Here is a 21,985-nt window from a genome sequence, read left to right on the forward strand (position 1 = left end):
GCATGTCCTATGCAATTTCAATCCATAGGTTTGCTATTCAGACATAATCAGGAATTGGCAGGTTTTGACATACAGCATGTTGATTGTGTAACTTCTCCAATAAGGTGCCATCTGTGGCTTGAGGAAAATGGCTTTCTTCATTGATAAGGGCTAGGAGGCCAAGTTTCTAGAAGAGAGGAAACAAGGTTATACATGAATTAAAAGTTGAATGTATGCCTCTAAATAATTTTTTAGCTCCTTTCCCTCTCTACTCTGTTTCAAGTAGGTGATAAAAGAGGCAAAATAGGAGTTCCCGTCGTGGCGCAGTGGTTAACGAATCCGACTAGGAATCATGAGGTTGCGGGTTCGGTCCCTGCCCTTGCTCAGTGGGTTAACGATCCGGCGTTGCCGTGAGCTGTGGTGTAGGCTGCAGACGTGGCTCGGATCCCGAGTTGCTGTGGCTCTGGCGTAGGCCGGTGGCTACAGCTCCAATTCGACCCCTAGCCTGGGAACCTCCATATGCCGCGGGAGCGGCCCAAGAAATAGCAACAACAACAACAACAACAACAACAACAAAGACAAAAGACAAAAAAAAAAAAAAAAAAAAAAAGAGGCAAAATAATTTCTCAAGTTGAAAAATTCAGAATGATACATTATAAAGAAATCCAATTAATTCCACGCTAAAAAAGCTGGACCCACTGCAATTTGGTGGACAAAACAATGAGCCAATCCACTCTTGGTCCGGCAAACCTTTTGATGCTGACTCAAAAATCTCTGTGAAGCCAATATGCACACTGTTGATACTTAAAATATTGACTCCCATGAGACAATGGGTTTAAAGAGGCCAAGTATTTAAATGCAACCTCGTACATTTACATTTATGTTTCCAAACGGCCCATTGTGTTCTAAACATTCACATCTTTGATGTGCATGTTCACACAAGCTCTTTGGTTCCCATAAAAGTGAATCAGCCCAGCTGGACACCCCTGGGACTGGACCAATTCCTCAACAGTGAGTTACCTTCTCGATCAAGTCCAGGCATTCTCCATTGTCGATCCAGTCAATGTCTTCCCACACTAAGCCTTCTCTGCACAAAGATTAAAAGGGGCCAAGGTGTAGTAAAATACAGCTTTAAAACCAATCTAATGTAATGATGTAATGGCTCATTAAAAAAAGGAAAAAAAAAAAAAAATGGAGTTCCCATCATTGGCTCAGTGGAAATGAATCTGACTAGTACCCATGAGGACAGAGGTTCGATCCCTGGCCTTGCTCAGTGGGTTAAGGATCCCATGTTGTCGCGAGATATGGTGTTGGTGGCAGATGCAGCTTGGATCTGATGTTGCTGTGACTGGGGCATAGGCCAGCAGCTGCAGCTCTAATGTGACCCCTAGCTTGGGAACCTCCGTATGCCTCAGGTGTGGCCCTAAAAAGCAAAAAAAAAAAAAAAAAAAAAGAAATGGAATTCGGTGAGCACTTACCTGCTATACTCCAGTTGTTCTAAAGAAAAAATATGCTTGTTGAAATATTCCTGAAGTTTTTCATTTGCATAGTTTATATTGAACTGCTCAAAGTGATTAACCTAAGGGGGGAAAACCACTCAATAAGTATCTTGAGCGCTCTCACTATTACAGATAAAGGTAGAGAAAAGCCCCCCCCCAACCACCCCCAGATCTGCAGAGAAACATATCCACGTTTATTTCAAGAGATTTAAGATTATCCCACTCATTGGAGGCATACCTCAAAGTTTTCAAACCCAAAGATGTCAAGGATGCCAATAGATTTGAAGTCATCTTTGCCTTTGATCCTGCTGTTGATCTTCTTGATGACCCACTCGAAGCAGCGTGCATAAAGTGCCATGGCCAAGGAGTCTCTGCTGTCCACCGCCTGTGCCAGGGGTTTGGGGCGGGGGGGGGGGGAGGGAACAGGGATGCCATTGCCAGATAACCATAGGCGGCCCCCGCAGACAGGTCCAGCCATGCCCCACTCAGGAGACACCCCCACTCAACACCCTTTCCCCCAATGTGAAGGAATGCAACACCATCGAGAAAAGCACAGGTGTCTAGAGAATGGGAGCTTGCTTATTTACAGCAGGGTTCACCAAGAATTCCTTCACTATCAGGCTTTCAAATTCAACCTTATGCATGAATTATAAGAAAGAACCTAGGAGTCCCTGTTGTGGCTCATCAGGTTAAGAATCCTAGCATCCATGAGGATGGAGGTTCCATCCCTGGCCTTGCTCAGTGGGTTAAGGATCCAGCATTGCTGTGAGCTGTGGTGTAGGTGCAGCTTGGATCTGCCACTGGTGTGGCCATGGCTCAGGCCACAGTCGCAGCTCCCATTTAACCCCTAGCCCGGGAACTTCCACATGCTGCAGGTGTAACCGTAAAAAGAGGAAAAAAAAAAAAAAAGAAAGAATTTGAATCAATATATTCTGGTACAAATTGTATCAGGTATAAAACAATAAGAACTGGAGTTCCCGTCATGGCTCAGCAGTTAGTGAACCCGACTAGCATCTGTGAGGATGAGGGTTAGATCCCTAGCCTTGCTCAGTGGGTTGGGGATCCGGCGTTGCCGTGAGATGTGGTCACAGATGCGGCCTGGATCCCACGTTGCTGTGGCTGTGACGTAGGTGGCAGCTATAGCTACAACTGGACCCCTAGCCTGGGAACCTCCATATGCCACAGGTGTGGCCCTAGAAAGACAAAAAGACCAAAACAAACAAACAAACAAAAACTCCAGTATAGCCTTATTTCACTCATTATCATCTTTTTGTATTCTATTCTATAAACATTTCTTCACGGTATGGTTAACATTTTTACTTATTCAATCAAGAAACAGATATTAAGATATTAGATGGGCCAGCACCTGTAATTGGCTCAAGGCAGGAGCAGAGGCAAAAGTAAGTAATACAACATACTGCTGCATTGTTTTCATTAATAATAATAATGTTATTATCATTACTAATGTTTATGTAATTCTTACTCTGCACCAGTCATTAAGTACTTAGCTATATTTTTTATTACCATTTTTACACGAATTCTGTGAATTAGGTATGGCAATTAGCCTTGGCTTACAGAGGAGGAAACTGAGGCACAGTGACTAAATACCCAAGAACAGAATATAAGCAGCAGTAGGGTCAGGACTCAAACTCGGGAAATCTCCACCAGGTTCAATCCTCTTAAAGACATGGTGACACTGTCTCTAAGAAGACGGCGGAACAGCTTTGTTTATTCCCCTGGGTGTGGGTATCTTCTTTAGTTTTTCAATGCATTTCTTTTTGGCTGAGCCAGTGGTATGTGGAAGGGCCAGGGCCAGGGACTGAACCCGAACCACAGCAGTGACAACACCAGGTCCTTAACCTGCTGAGCCCACCAGGGAACTCCTGGATGTCTTCTTTACCTTGACTATGAACCAAACTCATTTGAAGGGTTCAATGTGGTTACTTAATTGAGTCAAAGCCCTGATCTGCAGACCCAGGAGTGTCTCTGCAGGTTGCCTGGAGGGACCCGTGTACCTGCTGAACGCTGAGAGGCGTGAGGATCTCCTCTCCCCGGAGGAACATGGATCTCTGGGTCAAGGCATCCGTGAGCTGCGCCGGGTCCAGCCCAAGTAACTCTGCAGACCTGCCCAAGGCTGGGAAGGAAGGATAAGGCCAGAGTGGGCACACAGCCCTGAGAAGGAACAGGCCACGGGGCCCCGAACAGGAGCCAAGCAGACTCCAGGCAGTGACCCAGGAAAGCCGAGAACATCCCTAAGTCCCTCAGGCAGTCGACACAGGGGACACACCTCCTGCGGCAGGTTCTTCACCCCCTTAAGGAGTCTTAGGCTTACTGAGTCTTAGGCAAAGACCCTGATGCCTGGACCAAGTATGGTCCAGAGCCCCCCAAGTGGGGGCCCTAAGACCCTGTCAGAGGTCTGAGAGGTCAAAACTACTTCCAATAATAATACTGAGATGTTACTTGCTTCTCTTCTCTCGTCCTCTCACCAGTATACAGAAGAATTTTCCAGTGGCTACAAGACATGAGGTAGCTTTACAAATGGAAGGCAGGAACAGAGGAAAAGCCATCTGTCCTCCGTCACATCAGATACTTTATTTTATACATGTGTCTCTGTGTGTGTGCATGTGTGTATATACATACATACATACATACACACACATACACACTTATTTATTTTTGGCTACACCCTAAGCATGTGGAAGCTCCTGGGCCAGGGATCGAACCCATGCTGCAGCTGCAGCTACACCAGATCCTTAATCTTCTGCACCACAAGCGAACTTCCACATCAGACATTTAAAAAATTTATAAAATTGTCAGTGTCACTCTTTCCTGATTTGTTTTAGAAGATGATCTTTTACATAATATTTTAATACAGGCCATGGGTTTATCATGGCTATTTTTCAGTGAATGTGTTATTTTTTTAAACTCAGTTTTCATTTCTAATGTAATAAACATCAACGGATATGACCCACATAAACAACAGCTTTTCCGAAGTCTCCGTGCTCCGTGATTTTAAGGTTATCAAGAGGCGAGGGGACCACATGCTGGAGAACTACTGGCCTGAGCTCCTCTGCAGCCACTTTGAACTTCAACCCATCCAATTCCCAGCCTCCACGCCCTCATCCATGGCTCCCATCAGGAAAGTTCACAAAATAAATCACTCCAGGAAAATGACAACCAACACTATCATGTGTATGTTCACGCACTCAATCTTGACCACACGTCTCTGAGACACTCCACCAGGGAGAAGTCACTGGTGCTCAGGGACTAAGCAACCCGAGCAAACAGCTTGTGGCAGAGCTGGGCTACGAACCCACTAAACAGCTGTAACCCCTCCTACTATGGCAACAGGCAATCACCCTGAATAACCACAGCAACACAAGCGACTGGCTCATAACATCTTTCCTGCGTCTAATTCTCGCTGCTAATGATTCCTCTTATTCAACCCATTTTCTTTCTTTCTTGGCAAGGATGAGAACACAGCCACCACTCCCTTCAGTAATCACTTGTCACTTTGACCTTTTATCAGCTGACAGTTCACATCAGATGCCAAGTTCTTAGCCCTTAACCCAGGAGTCAAACATCTTTTCTGTAAAAGGCCAGAGAGGCAGTACGGTAGATCTACGTTTTCCCATGGAGGCAAAACCCAAAAGAAGGAGGGATGGAGAAGCCATCTTACCCGTTTTGAAGGAAATTTGCGCCCCACCGGCAGTGATAAATTCTATGTTCCCGAGATGCAAGATACCAGCGAGCAACCTCAGCACTTCCCGAACTTCTTCCTTGCTAAACTGCATTACTTCCATCGCCGTCTGGAAGAAAATAAAGGTAATTACCTTTTCATTTTTTTTTTCCACGCTGGGGGGGAAAAAAAAGGAGTTCCCATTATGGCTCAGGGGTAACAAATCTGACTAGTATTCATGATGACGCAGGTTCGACCTCTGGCTTCGCTCAGTGGGTTAAGGATCCGGCGTTGCTGTGAGCTGTAGTGTAGGTCACACACGCAGCTCAGATCCTGCATTGCTATGGCTGTGGTGTAGGCCGGGCAGCTGCAGCTCTGATATGACCCCTAGCCTGGGAACTTCCATATGCTGCAGGTGCAGCCCTAAAAAGCAAAAAAGAAAAGAAAAGAAAAAAAAAAAGAACAGGAAGAAGAAAAAATGTTCATTACTCAACAAAGTTATTAAATACCATTCTGAAGGCAACAAAGAAATAGAGGCATCCTTACTTTTAAATGACAGACTTTACATAGGTACACATTTAAAAAAATGGTATTAAGATAAACCCATCAATAAGATAAAAATAAATACCTTATGTACAAAACTCCTATTTATGTTACCAAAAATTACCTTAGAGAGTCACAGTAAAGATGGTGACAAAGAATACGTTTTCTACATGTCTCAAAACGTAACGGGACATTTATTATTTTCTTACACATTAAAAAATGGGAGGCTCCTCCCCTGTGAGCCCTGAGATTGGTCTTAATGATGAGATGCAGCAGGAACCCCAGTGGGTGGAAGCAAATGCTCTATCAGGGCATCTACTGCTCCTTCTACAAGAGATGGTGATAGAAAGCCTGGAAGGATCTAGATCTGGCTTCCTGCGACGCTCATTCCATCTCTCTTTTCCATTTCTCCAAAGCATTTTGAAGGTCTTAGTTTGCCCTCTGGATACTAAACAGAAGTTAACACAATGCTTATTTATGATTTTCATTCATAAAAATGAGCAGCCACCTACAGGGGCTTTGTTCCCAACAAGTACCTAAAAGGAAGCCAGAAATCTTCTGAAATAGACCTAAGATTTTTTTTTTCATTTTCTCTTATGATTTAGGAGCCACAGTCTTATCAGGAAAATACCCATCCTCCCAATTCCACCACACACACACACACACACACACACACACACACACACACACTGAGGATGGAATTGCTGGCAAGACTGAAGAATACAGCCTACAAAGAGAACTCCGACCCAAAATCACTACCGCGGCCATAGGCGAAGGGAAAGGAAGAAGCCACAGAGCCCTCTGAAGCAGCAGAAACTGCACAAGGAAACAACCGGAGATTTTAAAATGTGAAAAGTGTAATTTCTTTACAAGGAAGACAGAAACAAAGCCAAAAAAAGCCAAGGACAAAAACAATAGACAGGAAAGCAGAATTACAAGCAAAAATTATAAGGCAAGGAGCAATAGCTATTTTAAGAGACAAATGAGAATAAATAAATAAATATATAAAAAGGCACTTCTTAGAAGAGGAAATGCAAATCTGCAGAGAAATGTTTTCCTTCCTGGAAATCAAACATGTACAAGATAAAGAAAATGAGAAACTTCTATTCAACTTCTGAGTGATAAACTCCAAGTGGGTGTATTTAGGGGTATTTATGCACTGGTCGCTGGAACCATAAATCAGTATGATGTCTTTGGAATAAGAGTATGGGGCAGCATTGCTCTGGGCCACATACGTACATCATTTCATAATGTTCAGAGAGGTTAACTAACTTTCTCAGAGTTCCGCAACCAAGACTCAAAATCAGGCCCAATGAAGCCAAAGTCTAGGAACTTATTATCTCCATCCACCTTTATTATATTCTAAGGACACAACAGGAAAAAAAAAAATTATGTAATTTTCCTTCATGTCAATTCTGGAAATTTGTCCCAAGGAAACTTCAACAGCAAAGAATGTTTTGTAAAATATTCACTATAGTATTACCTTAAAAAAAAAACTTTGTTGGCTGTGCTGGAGGCATGTGGAAGTTCCCGGGCCAGGGATTGAACCTGTACCACAGCAGCGACCCAAGATGCCAGAGTGACGTTGGAGCCTTAACCAGCTGCACCACAAGTGAACTCCACTATCGTGTTATCCTAACTAACTTTCAGAGGAAAAGAGTTCTAGATGGCTTACAATCAGACAAGTCAGAGTAAATGAACTTGTTAGAATAGCGTATAGCTTTTAAAGGAAATTATGAACATTATATAGAAACTATTATAAGTTTAGGTAAAAAGTAAAAAAAATTTTATTTTTTAACTAATTTTTTTTTTTTTTTTGTCTTTTGTCTTTTTAGGGCCACACCCGCGGCATATGGAAGTTCCCAGGCTCGGGGTTGAATGAGATCTATAGTTGCCAGCCTACACACAGCCACAGCCACGCCAGATCCTAGCTACCTCTGAGACCTATACCACAGTTACCACAATGCCGGATCCTTAACCCACTGAGCCAAGGCCAGGGATTGAACCTGCATCCTCATGGATGCTAGTCAGGTTTGTTAACCACTGAGCCATGATGGGAACTCCACATAATTTTTTAAGAAAAACAGGTTAGGAAAAAAACTTACAAAGTTGAAGACAGTCATAATGTTATTACTATTGCTGGGCTAATGAGCATTACATTCGATCATGCTTTTAACGTTGCTGACACATTTTTATTGTAACAAGTGAGACTGTGAATGCGTGAATGGATGAACTGCTGTCTATTCAATGAGATTCTACTTACCACAAAAAAGAAATAATTGTGTTACATGCAGTTTGGAAGAGTGACAGCAGCTAGACACAGGAGAATAGATTCTGTGTGCTTTCATTTACGGGAAACTTGAGAAAAGACAAATCTATATTATAGTGACTGAAAGCAGATCAGTGGTTTCCTAGGGCTGGGTTGGGGGGTAGGCTGGGATTGTCTAGGAAGGGGGACAAGGAATTTTTAGGGTATAGAACTGTCCTTTAGTTTGTGGATATAAAGGTACATAAATTCAAAATTCACTATACTTTTTTTTTTTTTTTTTTTAAAGGGCTGCACTTGTGCCATATGGGGATTCCCAGGCTAGAGGTCGAACTGGAGCTACAGCTGCCGGCCTACACCACAGCCACAGCAACATCAGATCTGAGCCGGGTCTGTGACCTACACCACAGCTCACGGCAATGCTGGATCCTTAACCCACTGAGCGAGGACAGGGATTAAACCCGTGTCCTCCTGGATACTAGTAAGGTTTGTAACCTGCTGAGCCGCAATGGGAACTCCCCAAATTCACTTTATATGAGAATGTTTTATTGAATATACATTATAACGCAATAAAGTAGACTATAAAAAATTTAAAAAGACCATGAATTATTTAATCAAGAGAGAGAAGACTGTTTCGTGGGTACAGACAGAAGTTGAAGCAAAGATTAGAGACTATGAATGAAGTGCTGATCAATCTCAAAAAGTCTACAGCAAAATAACTATTCAAATTTACTTATTCTAAATGCAAAGAAATAAGGCTAAGAAATACAGAATATTTATTACACCTAAGACTTTTAAAACAGTGGTAGGAACCAAATCAGACTTCAACAAAATAATTATAAAGCACCCATGCTGTGCCAAAGTTAATATTTTCTCTTTCTAAGGTTAAAGTTTTCTGTATGTATTACAAGACCTATTCCACGCTAATGTATAAAACTTTTCTAATGTCATATTAGAATGACCACAGAAATGAGAATCTTCACTGTTTAAGTCACCTACCTGGACTCTACATAACACTAAAGAAATAAGTTCTTCCAGAGAGAACAGACTTGTGGCTGTCAAGGAGGAGGGGGAAAGATTGGGAGTTTGGGATTAGCAGATGCAAACTAGTATACACAGAATGGATAAGCAAGCTGTAGAGCACAGGGAACTATACTCAATATCCTCTAACAAACCATACTGGAAAAGAATATGAAACAGACACACACACACACATATAACTCAATCACTTTGCTGTACATTACCACAATATTGTAAAGCAACTGTATTTCTTTTCTTTTCCTTTTGGTCTTTTTAGGGCCACACCCATGGCATATGGAAGTTCCCAGACTAGGGGTCAAACTGGAACTGCTGCTACCTGCCTACACCACAGCCACAGCCATGCCACAACTGAGCTATGTCTGTGACCTTCTCTGAGGCTTGTGGCAACACCAGATCCTTAACCCACTGAGCAAGGCCAGGGATCAAACCCACATCCTCATGGATACTAGTTGGGTTCTTAACCTGCTGAGCCACCACGGGAACCTCCAAGCAACTATATTTCAATTAAAAAAAAAAAATCTCTTCTATACTTGTCGAAATTTAAAAAAAAAAAAAGATCTTCAAAACATAAGCTCACAGTAGCAGAAAATTTCAAACTGTGAAATGAAAAATAGCAGAAGATGCTCTGTGAGGAAAAATTCTCAAGTTCTGAGAACACACACAAAGATTACATATGGAGATCTGAAAGCAAATGAATAAAATGTGCCTCCAATATGAACAAATGTGTGACTTCTTCACTCTCAAGTGACTTAGTTAACTCGTCAGGAGTGTGGTATAAAGTGGAAACTGCATTCATTATACCAAGAGGTAATTTAATGGCTGCAACCAATTATTGCCAGTGTGGGCGGAGGCGCTAAAACTGCTAGCGAGAGGCTCCTTTCGCTGCCTCCTACCGTCCTATTTACAATCGTTTTAGGAGCATCTCCACCCCTTTGGCAAGAGTAGCCTTCTTATAATCATCTTCTTTTCTCAACGATATGGCTCAAGACTTTCAAAACCCTGGGAAATTCTCAGTCTAGCTCAGAAGTGCTACACAGCAATTTCGTTACAAAACTGGCACAAAGTTATAGGAAGGGTTTCCAATAAACTCTTTATGGAGCACATAAAAAAACAGGTGTTTGTGAAAGTGTGTGTTGGGGCGGGGGAGGGGACAAACACGTGATATAATCCCAACCTTCAAGGACAGAAGGAAGAAGGCAGGCTTGTCACTCTAGGGACAGAGAGAAGAGGAGCAAATTTAAGGAACAAAAGGTAAATCTGCTTGGTGGGGGGAGAGAATGACGTTCAGGGAAGCAAAGGATCTCTGGTGAATCCTGAAGAAATGGAATGAATAAAATGCTGAGACAGGAGGCTGTGCTGGGCATATCACGAACCATGTGATAATTTACGATGTAATTTTATATTAGGCAAGACTATGTTATTTTATAATATAACCTTAGCTTATATGCCCATATTATCCAACACTGAAAGAGACTGATGTTTTCAAATGTGGCAAAATTGAGGTATAAAGTCAGCCCTCTAAATCTTAATAAGATCTGACTCACGAGTGAACTTGTGGATATGTACACATGGGCTCACACCATTAAAAACCCTCGAGTATAGCCAGTAAGGCGTATATGGTCAGGAAACCCCAGTCCTGGTCCTTGGCCAGGCATGCCACTGACATTCCAATATTTGCAGAGTCCAAGAATGAAGCAATTAGCACTTATCAAAGACTCTTGTTTACCCCCCCCCCCATTTCATCAGCCACCATTCTGGTGGTTCAAATGCAGGCAATAAAAATAGCTGAAATAGCTTTTCCTCCTGACTCAACAATTTGTAGCACAATTTGGAAGACTACAAAAAAAGACTATGAAATTTCACAAATGTTCATCATCTCTGCCCAGGGAAAAACCAGGTCCCCTAAAACAGCTCAGGATCCCTCACAGATACCTATTTATGTCAGTTGGTAACAAGGAAGAATTCTACATAAGTCCTCAATGAAATAAGCAAAATTCTTAAAAGGTCCTAGGGCCAGGGTATACTGACATTAAAAGTTGATAAAAAGAATAATGATTTTTTTTAATAGCTGAAAATCCAAACCATGGGTGACATTCTCATACATAATTCACAGAAATAATTTCTCTCCATTAAAGGTCCCTGAGTCCCAAGAGAACGTAGTCCCTTCCCTTCCTTCAATCCCAAAACCTCTGGGAAAAGGAGCTTTACGGAATCAAAGTATGAGGATACAAATTAAATCGTATTTGATTTTGGAAGGAAGCAGACAAATTACACTATAAAACAAAAGTTACACTATAAAACAAAAGTATAAGCTATTCCTATTGTCTTTATTTCTTCACTAGATAACATAGAAATCATATGTAGTTTGTTCACTGCAGTCTCCTTGGTGCCTAGAACTGGGCCCGCCTGGCACACAGGAGATGCTTAAACATGCAAACAATATAAAATCAACTGTAGCCAAGAGTTTACTGTCTGTTTAACCATTTGTGTCATTCTTGGTTAAAGAGTGCTGGGCAAGGCAGAAAGATAGCCTGGCTGGTATTTGATAATGATACTTTATTATATTCCTATATTAAAGAAATTATGTTTTGGGGATGTAACCATATAATAATCATGTAATCATTAAAGCTGACCTAGTCTTTGCAAAAATAACATAACAGAGAGGATGATAAAGAATAAAATAAAATCCTAGAATTCTGCCTTGTGAGATAGTATTTTTGGAATATTTTGTTTCAATATTTTTTCTGCATATATAATCACTCCATATACATGATATATATATGCTTATACACTTACTTTTCAAATGAAAGATTATACAGTGCTGCTTCATGTCTTCCTCACTTAAGAGAACAACTTTTTCAATATTTTTAAACATATGTGAGCATGTGTTTGGTGAGCTGAAAGAGCTCTTTACAAATATAAGGAATAATTTAACGATTCCCCAATTCGTGATTCTTGTAGGTTTTGGAGGAGGGAATTTCATTTTTTATAAAAAGAATATTTTTCCTTTCTGAAAAGTGGTACATTTATTTTTGTTTCTTTTCTGACTGCACTGCTTAGACCGAGCCAAGAAGGTTAAATAAGAGCAGAATACATACTCCTGATTTCAACAAACATCAGCTAAGTTTTCATTGACTTTTCTAAAGGGTCAACACTAAAAAGCAATGGCAAAGTAAATAGTTACGAATCTATAAACAGAATTCCTATAAGTCTGTTGTGTACATTCATTTATCCCATAAGTCTGTTGTGTACATTCATTTATCCTCTAAATCTGTTGTGTACATTCACTATGTCAATTTCACATACACGTTTTTCTCCCTTTCTCACCTTTCATCAAAGGACCAAATTTCAAATGCCAAAAAAACCCCTATGATTTCAATTTAGAAATAAAAGCTAGGGAGTTCCCGTCATGCTCAGTGGTTAACGAATCCAACTAGGAACCATGAGATTGTGGGTTCGATCCCTGGCCTTGCTCAGTGGGTTAGGGATCTGGCATTGCCATGAGCTGTGGTGTAGGTTGCAGATGCGGCTCAGATCCCGCATTGCCGTGTCTACAGCTCCCATTAGACCCCAAGCCTGGGAACCTCCATATGCCACGGGAGCAGCTCTAGAAAAGGCAAAAAGACAAAAAAAAAAAAAAAAAAGAAAGGAAAGAAAGAAAGAAAGAAAAGCTAGAAATGACTGAAACCAGGGCAAGCTCCAAAAGTTTCCTCATAGCTAAGAGAAAGGGCAAACAATTCGGAATCAGAAAACAATATCCTAGGAGTTCCCATCATGGCGCAGCGGAAAGGAATCCAACTAGGAACCATGAGGTTGCAAGTTTGATCCCTGGTCCTGCTCAGTGGGTCAACGACCCGGCGTTGCCTTGAGGATCTGGTGTACACTGGCAGCTGTAGCTCTGACTGGACGCCCAGTATGGGAATCTCCATATGTCTCAGGAATGGTCCTAAAAAAAAGAAAAAGAAAACAATGCCCCAGAAGCAGCCATCGAAGCACCCTTCCCAGGCTCTTCCAGAACCAGGGAAGGCCAGGCTGCCCGGTACACCGTGGTAGCCAGTGAGCTGGTCATCATGGGCCTGCAGGGACACTGCCACCTGGATGCCTGGGAGTCTGTCTGTCACCAGGAACAACCACCATCTATTGCAAAGTGGATGGAGAAAGCTCGGTAGTGAGGGAAGTCTAGGTTCTCAAAATAAAACTGGGAAAGAAGACTTCAACATTTCATAAAATCCAACTTGCAGGGCCGAATCCCAGGCCTCCTCAGGTAGGTATGCAGCAAAGGTGCTGTCAGCAGGAGGCTTTTTATTAACAGGTTAAAGAAAGGAGAGATGACAGAGACAGCCCTCTACATTATAAATGGCAGAATGTGACATCTTTACAAGGAAAACCAAGGGGACAACAGTCATGATATTATAGCCTAGTCTGTTTTTGTTCTATTTTTTTTTTTTTTTTTTTTGCTGCACCTGTGAGATACATAGCAGTTCCCAGGGCCGTAGAATGAACCCAAGCTGCCATTGCGACCTGCGCCACAGCTGCGGCAACACCAGATCCTTAACCCATGACGCCACATGGGAGCTTCCTAGCCTAGTCTGTTTTTAATTTTATTTTCAATTTAAGGATACATACATTAAATGTGGGAAAGTGGTGATACATACCCATTAAAAAATATACTTTGCCATATATATTCCAGTAAAATTTAAAAATTTAAAAACATGCTTTGATTCCATTCCATGGGGCATTCATTAGGAATAATCTCGAGGAGTCAATGAAAAAGAGAGAGTTGTTGACCACTAGAAAGGTCTGGGGTGCACCAAAATCAGGGACCGAGTGACTCTTGGTGAATGTCTGGGATTTGGAGCTGGACTATGTTTAGATACAGGCTCTATTAGGTGCTGAGTGTGGTTAGGCTGGTCACCAACTTCTCTGAGTCATAGTACACAGACAACCATAGTTCTGCCCTCCCAGGGTCCTTAGAAGCAGAGAGATGGCCAGTCCGCACAGTAAGTGCCCAAGTTCAGTTAGTGTTAGCTGCGTTCACATCCACTGTATCCAACTGCTGATGTAAGGGCTCTCGCAAACAAACTGAGACCACACTGACAAAATCTATCAGCCATACTCAAACAGGGGAGTGGCTGTTGATAATGCTCCTTGACTGGGCTTCCTAAATGCAGTTACCTTACAACAAAGTCGTTGGGATATCTGAGAACTGCAGGAGACCACTCAGGTCTACACTGCAGTCCTAAGAGGACCACTCATGTGCAATCAGAATTGGTTACCAGGATTAGACTATGAGGACAGGATGAAACCTGAATGGTCACCTGGTCTGTTGGAGTTTTTTGCTTGTTTGGGGTTTTTTGTTTGTTTGTTTGTTTGCTTTTTAGGGCTACAGGTGCAGCATGTGGAAGTTCCCAGGCTAAGGGCTGAATCAGAGCTGCAGCTGCTGGCCTACACCACAGCCACAGCAAAACCAGATCCAAGCCGCATCTGCAACCTACGTCACAGCTCATGGCAATGCTGGATCCTTCACCCACTGCGCAAGGCCAGGGATTGAACCTGCATCCTCATGGGGACTAGTCGGATTCATTTCCACTGCGCCACAATGGGAACTCCCTGGTTTATTTGTTTTTAACTACAGGATCAATTATCCAAAAAAAATTTTTAATTCTAAGTTCCAAAACAGGATCCGCTTGCTCTTTACCAAGCCTGTGATTTTGTTTTGTTTTTCTAAATGATGTTCCAAGGCAACCACTCATCTCCTGAATGTCAGACACTCACCCATCTTCTAAAGAGAGGATTCCCTTCCATGACTTGGAAAAAGAAGAAAGGACCGATTCTTGCACAGCAGTTGAGATGTGATTATTTTTTTTATTAAAAAAAAAAAAACAAAACTGTTTTGAAACAGAAAATGAAAGCTGGCTCCCTCTTTCTTTTTGGTCACCCTGAATAAAGGAAAACAGGAAAGTTACTTACAATAACTTCCCTAAAGGATTCCTGGTCATTGATTGTCTTGTCTGCTACACATCCAGATTGATTCAAGTAGTGGTAGTTTTCTGGCACAGATAAATAAAATTCTTCTACAAAAAGGAAAAGAAAAACACAACCTCAGTCCTTGACTGGCCAAGATCAGACAAAACTGAAAACAGTGGTCACCCTGCAACTTTGAAAAATAAAATACAAAGATAATTCCATGCTCTTAATCATCCACTATTAAGATAAAATGTTTTCTCTTAACCATCACCTAGGGAAAATAGAATTATTAAATTAGATGGGATGGAAAACATTACTGAAGAAAAAACTGATGAAGACCAAATGTTTAGATTGTTTTTAAACACCAGATGTTCAGAAATCAGCTTCTTTTGGGTGTGACTTAAAGGGAAAACCAGTTGTAATATACGGTATATTTTTCACAAATATCCTTTAAATCAGAAAAGAACAAAGACTACAAAACAAACCAAACATTTCAAGATTTCCCTATGGAAGATTTTCCCTCTCCATGATCTGGCTCTAAATGAATGCAGCATCTTGGTTAATCTCATACACTTCCTTTCAACTGGTGGAATGTCAACAAAGTCTAAATGGATGTCTTCTCATTTCCAGATGGTTTTTAAAGTGAAAATGAGCTGCTAGCACGTTTGTCTCTACTACTTGTCCCATCCACTCACCTCTCTCTTCGTGTTCTAGCCCTGCCAGCAGCGCATAGAATACGTGGTAATTCCTTTCCCCGGGGTTTTGCCTTACTACTCGGTTCTGTGAAGATAAATCAGAGATGCTTCCTCTGCATAATGAACACAAACCAGTAATTGCCAAAAACTGTTCTTGCAGAAGAGACGGTAAATTACATCACATTTACTTACTTTTTCTAATAAATCTTCATGTGAAACGCAATGGCAAGTCAAGGAACAAAACAAGGATGTGGCACACTCAACGCATCTTTAGTTTTCTATTCTTTCTTTCTTACCCAAATCATTACAGATCCCTCTTTCTTGGACATGGAGATTTCCAGTGCCAAAAGATAAGCAAACAAAACACAGAGTAGTTTATCAAAATCCTATTTCGAACAGGATACATGTGCCCTAGGAAGTATCGAACTATTTGACAGACTTGGTCTCAAACAACAAAGAGCTGATGTTGGAAGAGGAGTCCGATTCTTCAGATTAGGGACGTGCTATCAGAGGTTCCCCAAAGAAAGATGGTTCCTCGTCTCCCACAATAATTAACAAGTCAAGCACAATAATAATGGAGCAGCAACTAGGTACAACCAGGAAGGTTTCACATTCTGTCCTTAGACAAGAAGGAACAGTTTCTGCTTAGACAGTCAACATACTATGGACAAAACCTAAAATGAAACAGGATACAATCTACAATTCTCCCGCCCTGAATATTTCCCTTCTGGCAGATGTTCAGCTGAACAAACTTCCCGAAGCGACTGGAGTTGTTGTTGTACACGGTCTTGGCGTTGCCAAAGGCTTCCATGATGGGGCTGTGAAAGAAGCCGGGACAGCAGTGAGTGCTACTTCGGAGAGACTGAAAACCAGCGATCGCATCCCTCACCAAGAGCAAAGCAATTATAAGAGGAGTCTGAAATCAAAGGGACTTACAGCCACTGAAGAGCCAGATTTTCTCAGCACTTGCTGAAATGGGTTTACAATGTCCATTTTGAGGGACAGAGCCCACAGCTGGTTGTCCAGGCACAGGATGCTACACAGAGTCAAGGAGACCTTGACAGCTGGGCTCTGCACACATCAGCTTATACACACAAGCCAAGGGTTGCTCAGAAAAAGGCCCCACTTGAATTCCAGGAACTGAAAAAGTCTCAGTCCTAGAAATTTCATCCATGTGTTGTATGTCCCCATCTCACTTCCCTGGGTCTCCTCCAACCGTAAAATGTGGTCAGACTAGGTTGGGGGTCAGCCATTTTTTTCTGTAAAGGACCAGAGAATAAATGGTTCTAGCTTTGCAGGCCACATGGACCATTTCAACTACTTGGCTCTGTCACTACAGATTGAAAGCAGCCATAAATAATACCCTAAAGAGTGTGTCTGCATTCCTATAAAGTTTTATGTACTTATTTAATGGGGGTTTTTTTTGTTTGTTTTTGTTTTTTTTGCTTTTTAGGGCCACACCTGTGGTATATGGAGGTTTCCAGGCTAGGAGTTGAATCAGAGCTACAGCTGCCAGCCACAGCCACAGCCACTATGATCTGAGCTGTGTCTGCGACCTACACCACAGCTCATGGCCACACGGGATCCTTAACCCACTGAACATGGCCAAGGATCAAACCTGCATTTTCTTGGATACTAGTCGGATTTACAATCCGCTGAGCCACAACAGGAACTCCTATATAAAGTTTTATTTATAAAAATAGGCTGCAGGAAGACTATGAAAACACTCTAGAGACAGATGGTAGTAATGGTTGCACAAGAGTGTGGATGTGCTTAATGCCACTCAGCTGTACACTGAAAAATATTTCCAGTTACACAGGGTATGTCATGCAATTTAACATACCATTTCACCACAATTTTCAATAAATTTTGAGAGCTTAAAAAAAAAAAAAAATCAAAAGAGGCTGCAGGATATGGGCATCAGGCTGGAGTCTGCTGACTCCTGGACTAGTTGCTAAATAAGAGGACATGTAAAGCTCGTCTTGGTGCTAAACTCGTACAGGGCACCAACCAGACACTGTGCAATTACAAACATTAATTCGAATTTTAGAGGATAGGACAGCACAGCCCTCTTTCATAGCTCTGAGGTCACTGCCATTGACCTGTCATCGCTCTTCTGCCACGTGGAGGCTATAAAGATGCCATTCAGCTCATGTGGTTCCTCCAAGGAACTGACATGCAGGTGGGGACTCTTCCTTGAGGCATGGTGAAAGCCAGGTCAAGAAAAAGAGAAGAGAGTTTATCTTTTTAGGGCCGTACCCAAGGAATATGGAAGTTCCCAGGCTCAGGGTCGAATCGGAGCTGTAGCCACCGGCCTATGCCACAGCCACAGCAATGCGGGATCCGAGCTGCATCTATGACCTACACCACAGCTCATAGCAACGCTGGATCCTTAACCCACTGAGCAAGGCCAGGGATCAAACCCGCAACCTCACGGTTCCTAGTCAGATTCGTTTCCACTGTGCCACAACAGGAACTCCAAGAAGAGAGTTTTAACTCCTTAAATAAGCCAAATGCTGAGGGAAGTGAGTCCTGTCTGCTGGAAAGGAGAAACACGACGGAGAGATACCTGCTCTCAAGAATAGCTCGTTCAACAGAGGACGTCTTCTCCTTCAAGGACAAGTCCAGAGACTGCTGGCTGATGGCTGATAGAAACTTGAGGATCAACTTGGTGCTTTCGGTTTTACCTGCCCCGCTTTCACCACTGAAAGACAAAACGCAGAAGTTTGTGCTTCAAGGTAGAATTTTAAAAACAAACAAAACAAAAATCACCCCTACAACATAGCTTGGCCAATATCACTCCATTCCATCTACCAAAAAACTCCCAAACAGTGGGAAAGAGATCAAAATGCTGAGATACAGGAGGTAAGGGTCCTTCCTTCTGCCAGGCACACAGCCTCGGTGTTGGCAATGCCTCTCTTAGCATGCGAGGGGGAATAGAAGGTTCCACCTTTAATGAGCTCAGGTAGTAAGACGGATAGTGCCGTTGGTGGCAGCTAAGCACTACAAGGACCAGGATCAGTGTTTTGTTCTTTCTTTCTTTATTTATTTTTTTCTTTTTAGGGCCACACCCCAGCATTTGGAAGTTCCTAGGCTAGGGGTCGAATCAGAGCTGTAGCTGCCCGCCTATACCACAGCCACAGCAACGCGGGATCTGAGACACGCCTGCAATCTACACCACAGATCACGGCAATGCTGGATCCTTAACCCACTGAGTCAGGCCAGGGATCAAACCTGCATCCTCATGAGATACCAGACAGGTTTGTTTCTGCTGCACCACAACAGGAACCCCCCAGTGTTGTTTGTAAAGTATCTCAGACCCCTTCAACAGTGTCTGTAAATATTTGTTAAATGAATGTATATCTGTGAAATGAATGAGCATATTTATGATCTTTCTGCTAAATATGCACAAAATGCAACCATTCATTAATACTGAAGGGACAAGGGAATGAACCTGCAGGTGCTGGACCCACACTTAGGCATTTTATTCCCACAAAAATCCCACAAGGGGGGGGGGGCAGCAGCTGAGTGTCAGAACTGAACAGCAGGTGCGTCTGGGTCCAAGGTCCTGCAGAGACCACACTTCTGTGATGATTAAGGAAACGTGAACAAAAGCAACCTGGGGGTAAAGGGGGGCGATGAGAGAAGTGAATGAGGTCTAAGTTGTGTCATAAAGGACAGCACACAACAGCCAGGCACAGCAGAAGTGGGAGGATCTGGGGTCAGGCAACCCGTGAACAGAAGCACAGAGGCTGGAGGAGCTCAGGGTGTAAAGGGGTTAGATGCTGGTTAGGTCAGCTGGACCCAGATCAGAGATGGCGGAGAAAGGGCAAAAGGACCAAGTTTGATGGCTCAGAGGCAACCTCGGGAGATGGAAGGCAAGGACCCTGTCCAATCAGGGTCACCCATGAGGAACATGGCTCTGAGGTCATGCTCCAGAAGGACCGAGGCTCCTTAGGGAGACCTGCTACGGATCTATGTGTGTGACGGTCACGTCCTAGACAAGGACAACTGGGCTGGAGATGGAGGCAAGGGTATGCAGACAAGAAATGTAGAAGGAGAAACCAATCAATTTGGGGCAAGGAAGGCAGGCTGCTCGGTACTCCGGGGAGAAGCTGGGAAAAGGCAGGGAACTTAAGAGAAAAGCAAACCAACGGCAGAAGTAACAGCATATGATTGGTAACACTATCTGTGGTAGCAGGTTCATAACTGCTCAAGGGGTGAGATAAACAGAGGAGGCCCCCGCACGTCCTAGGAACGCAGCCCCAACTGAGTGCCAGGAGCTGGGAGGCAATGAAAGGAATTTTGCAGAAAACATGGTGAATGATTAAGCACATATAACAAAGGAAGGAAATGAGTCAGAGATGACACGGTGCCCTACTGGGCACTGCAGGTGAGAGGGTGCTTGGCCATGGGCAGGTGTTGGGATTCCAGCCAGAGACTTAAAGGCACATGTGCCGAGGGCTCCTGGGAAGGTTTGTGCGTGTGCACGTGCTCTCTCTCTCTCTCTCTCTCTCTCTCACACACACACACACACACACACACACGCACACACGCCCACATACACACAAGACAAATACCCGGGAATCCACACCTATCTTGAGATCAGAAAGCAAAACCCAAGACATCAGAGATGCACCCAGTGGGAGGGGCTGAACCCACAACCCTGAAACCTTCCTGCCTTGATGTCTGCGATAATGAAGGCCCCCGCAAGTTACACCAACTTAGGTTGGGTTTTTCGTTATCAGCACCAGAATCTTTCTAGTGCTGGGCTTAGCACCACCTAGTGCTGGTGCCAGGACTATGTAGCTGGCACCTGTTGCTGGCACACAGGAGGCATTCAGCAGGGAGGTACTGAATGAGTAACAGGAACGGAGAGGAAGTTGCAAGAAGAGATTTAAATAATTCTCCAGGTTTAAAGAAGTACACAGGGAATTATAGTCAATATCCTGTAGTAAACGATAATGGAAAGTCTATGAAGAAGAATATACACAGACACACACACACACGTGTGTGTATATAAATAACTGAATCGTTGTGCTATACACCAGAAACAAAACATGCTCAATCAACTATACTTCAATTCAAAAAATAATACGCTCCAACTGTGGCTCAGTGGGTTAAAAACCCAATGTCGTCTCCCTAAGGATGCAGGTTCCATCCCTGGCCTCGTTCAGTGGGTTAAGGATCCAGTGTTGCCATGAGCTGTGTGGTACAGGTCACAGAAGCGGTTTCCATCCTGTGTTGCTGCGGCTGTGATGAAGGATGGCAGCTGCAGCTTTAGTTCAATCCCTAGCCTGGGAACTTCCATGTGCCGCAAGTGCAGCCCTAAAAATAAATAAATGCATACATATGTACCATCCACCCAGCAGCTGGTGATTAAATGTTAACAGAAACAAATCCGAAAGGCAAAGTTCTCCAGTTAAAATGTTCAAGGCAAGTGAACTGAGCCAGAGGCGGGGTACATGCCAGTTCCACGTCTGGTGGCTAATCCTCCCATGTCCTCGGGCCCCCTATCTTCCAAGACTGCCACCTGGGTGCCCTCAGGATGGCCCATCTCCAAAACAAAGCCACGTGTAAAATAAAATCAGGCCTCTCACGTTCCCACCTGGGGCTGTGGAAGAGCAAGAACTAAACCACTCCTGTGTTATGCCCTTGAGATCTGAGGGCTGTCAGAGCCTTTAGCCTTCGATGATGAACATGGTAACAACAGAGTGGAGAAGAGGCTCCGGGTAATAACACAGGGTGCAGCAACGGGAGCGTGAAACCCAAGACTCGCACTGTCCTCCACCAGTCACGGATCTCGATCTACACGAGGCTTCAGCCCACATTTTTTCTCAGGGTAGCAAACCTTCTTCAAGTATCTTTTTCTTTTTAATTTTAAATTTTATTAGCGTTGACTTACGATGTTGTGTTAGTTTCAGGTGTACAGCAAAGTCAATCAGTTATACACATACACATATCCATTCTCTTTCAGATACGCTCCCCATAAAGGTTATTACAGAATATTGAGTAGAGTTCTCTGTTCTATGCAGTAGGTCCTTGGTGTGTATCTATTTATATATAGTAGTGTGTAGATGTTAATCCCAAACGCCTACTTTATCCCTCCTCCCCCTTTTGCTAACCGTAAATTTGTTCTCTATGCCTGCAGGTCTAGTTCTGTTTTGTAGGTAAGTTCATTTGTATCAGGTTTTTTTTAGATTCCACGTGTGAAGTGATAAACGATATTTGTCTTTTTCTTCCTTCACAGTATGATAATCTCTAGGTCCATCCACATTGCTGCAAGTGGCATTATTTTGGTCTTTTTATAGTTCTT

The 21,985-nt window shown here is 43.0% G+C and overlaps 1 protein-coding gene across 4 annotated transcripts in view; it reads right to left on the reverse strand.

Moving 5' to 3' along the window:
• Nucleotides 1–21,985, reverse strand: part of MYO10 (myosin X) — a 238,328-nt gene that overhangs the window by 89,594 nt on the left and 126,749 nt on the right. For 2 of the 4 annotated variants that reach the window (XM_085001729.1, XM_085001728.1), the window contains 3 exons: nt 1,458–1,476; nt 1,000–1,066; nt 74–166 (listed from right to left, as the gene is read on the reverse strand). Coding sequence is in view for 3 of the 4 variants with exons in the window: in XM_085001728.1 (XP_084857854.1) it covers nt 74–166; nt 1,000–1,066; nt 1,458–1,476 (179 nt within the window). In the remaining variant the exon portion in view is untranslated. Of the gene's footprint in view, nt 1–73; nt 167–999; nt 1,067–1,457; nt 1,559–1,716; nt 1,864–3,493; nt 3,613–5,157; nt 5,288–14,977; nt 15,082–15,669; nt 15,755–15,861; nt 15,876–16,362; nt 16,488–18,238; nt 18,374–21,985 lie in introns of all 4 variants that reach the window. The other 2 variants (XM_005672397.4, XM_085001727.1) reach the window with 2 other exon arrangements.

This window comes from Sus scrofa, chromosome 16 (assembly GCF_054392235.1).
Source record: "Sus scrofa isolate SSC_HxYL_T2T_F1_AM1 chromosome 16, Sscrofa_HxYL_maternal_Yorkshire_Landrace_v2.0, whole genome shotgun sequence".
NCBI lineage: Eukaryota > Metazoa > Chordata > Mammalia > Artiodactyla > Suidae > Sus > Sus scrofa.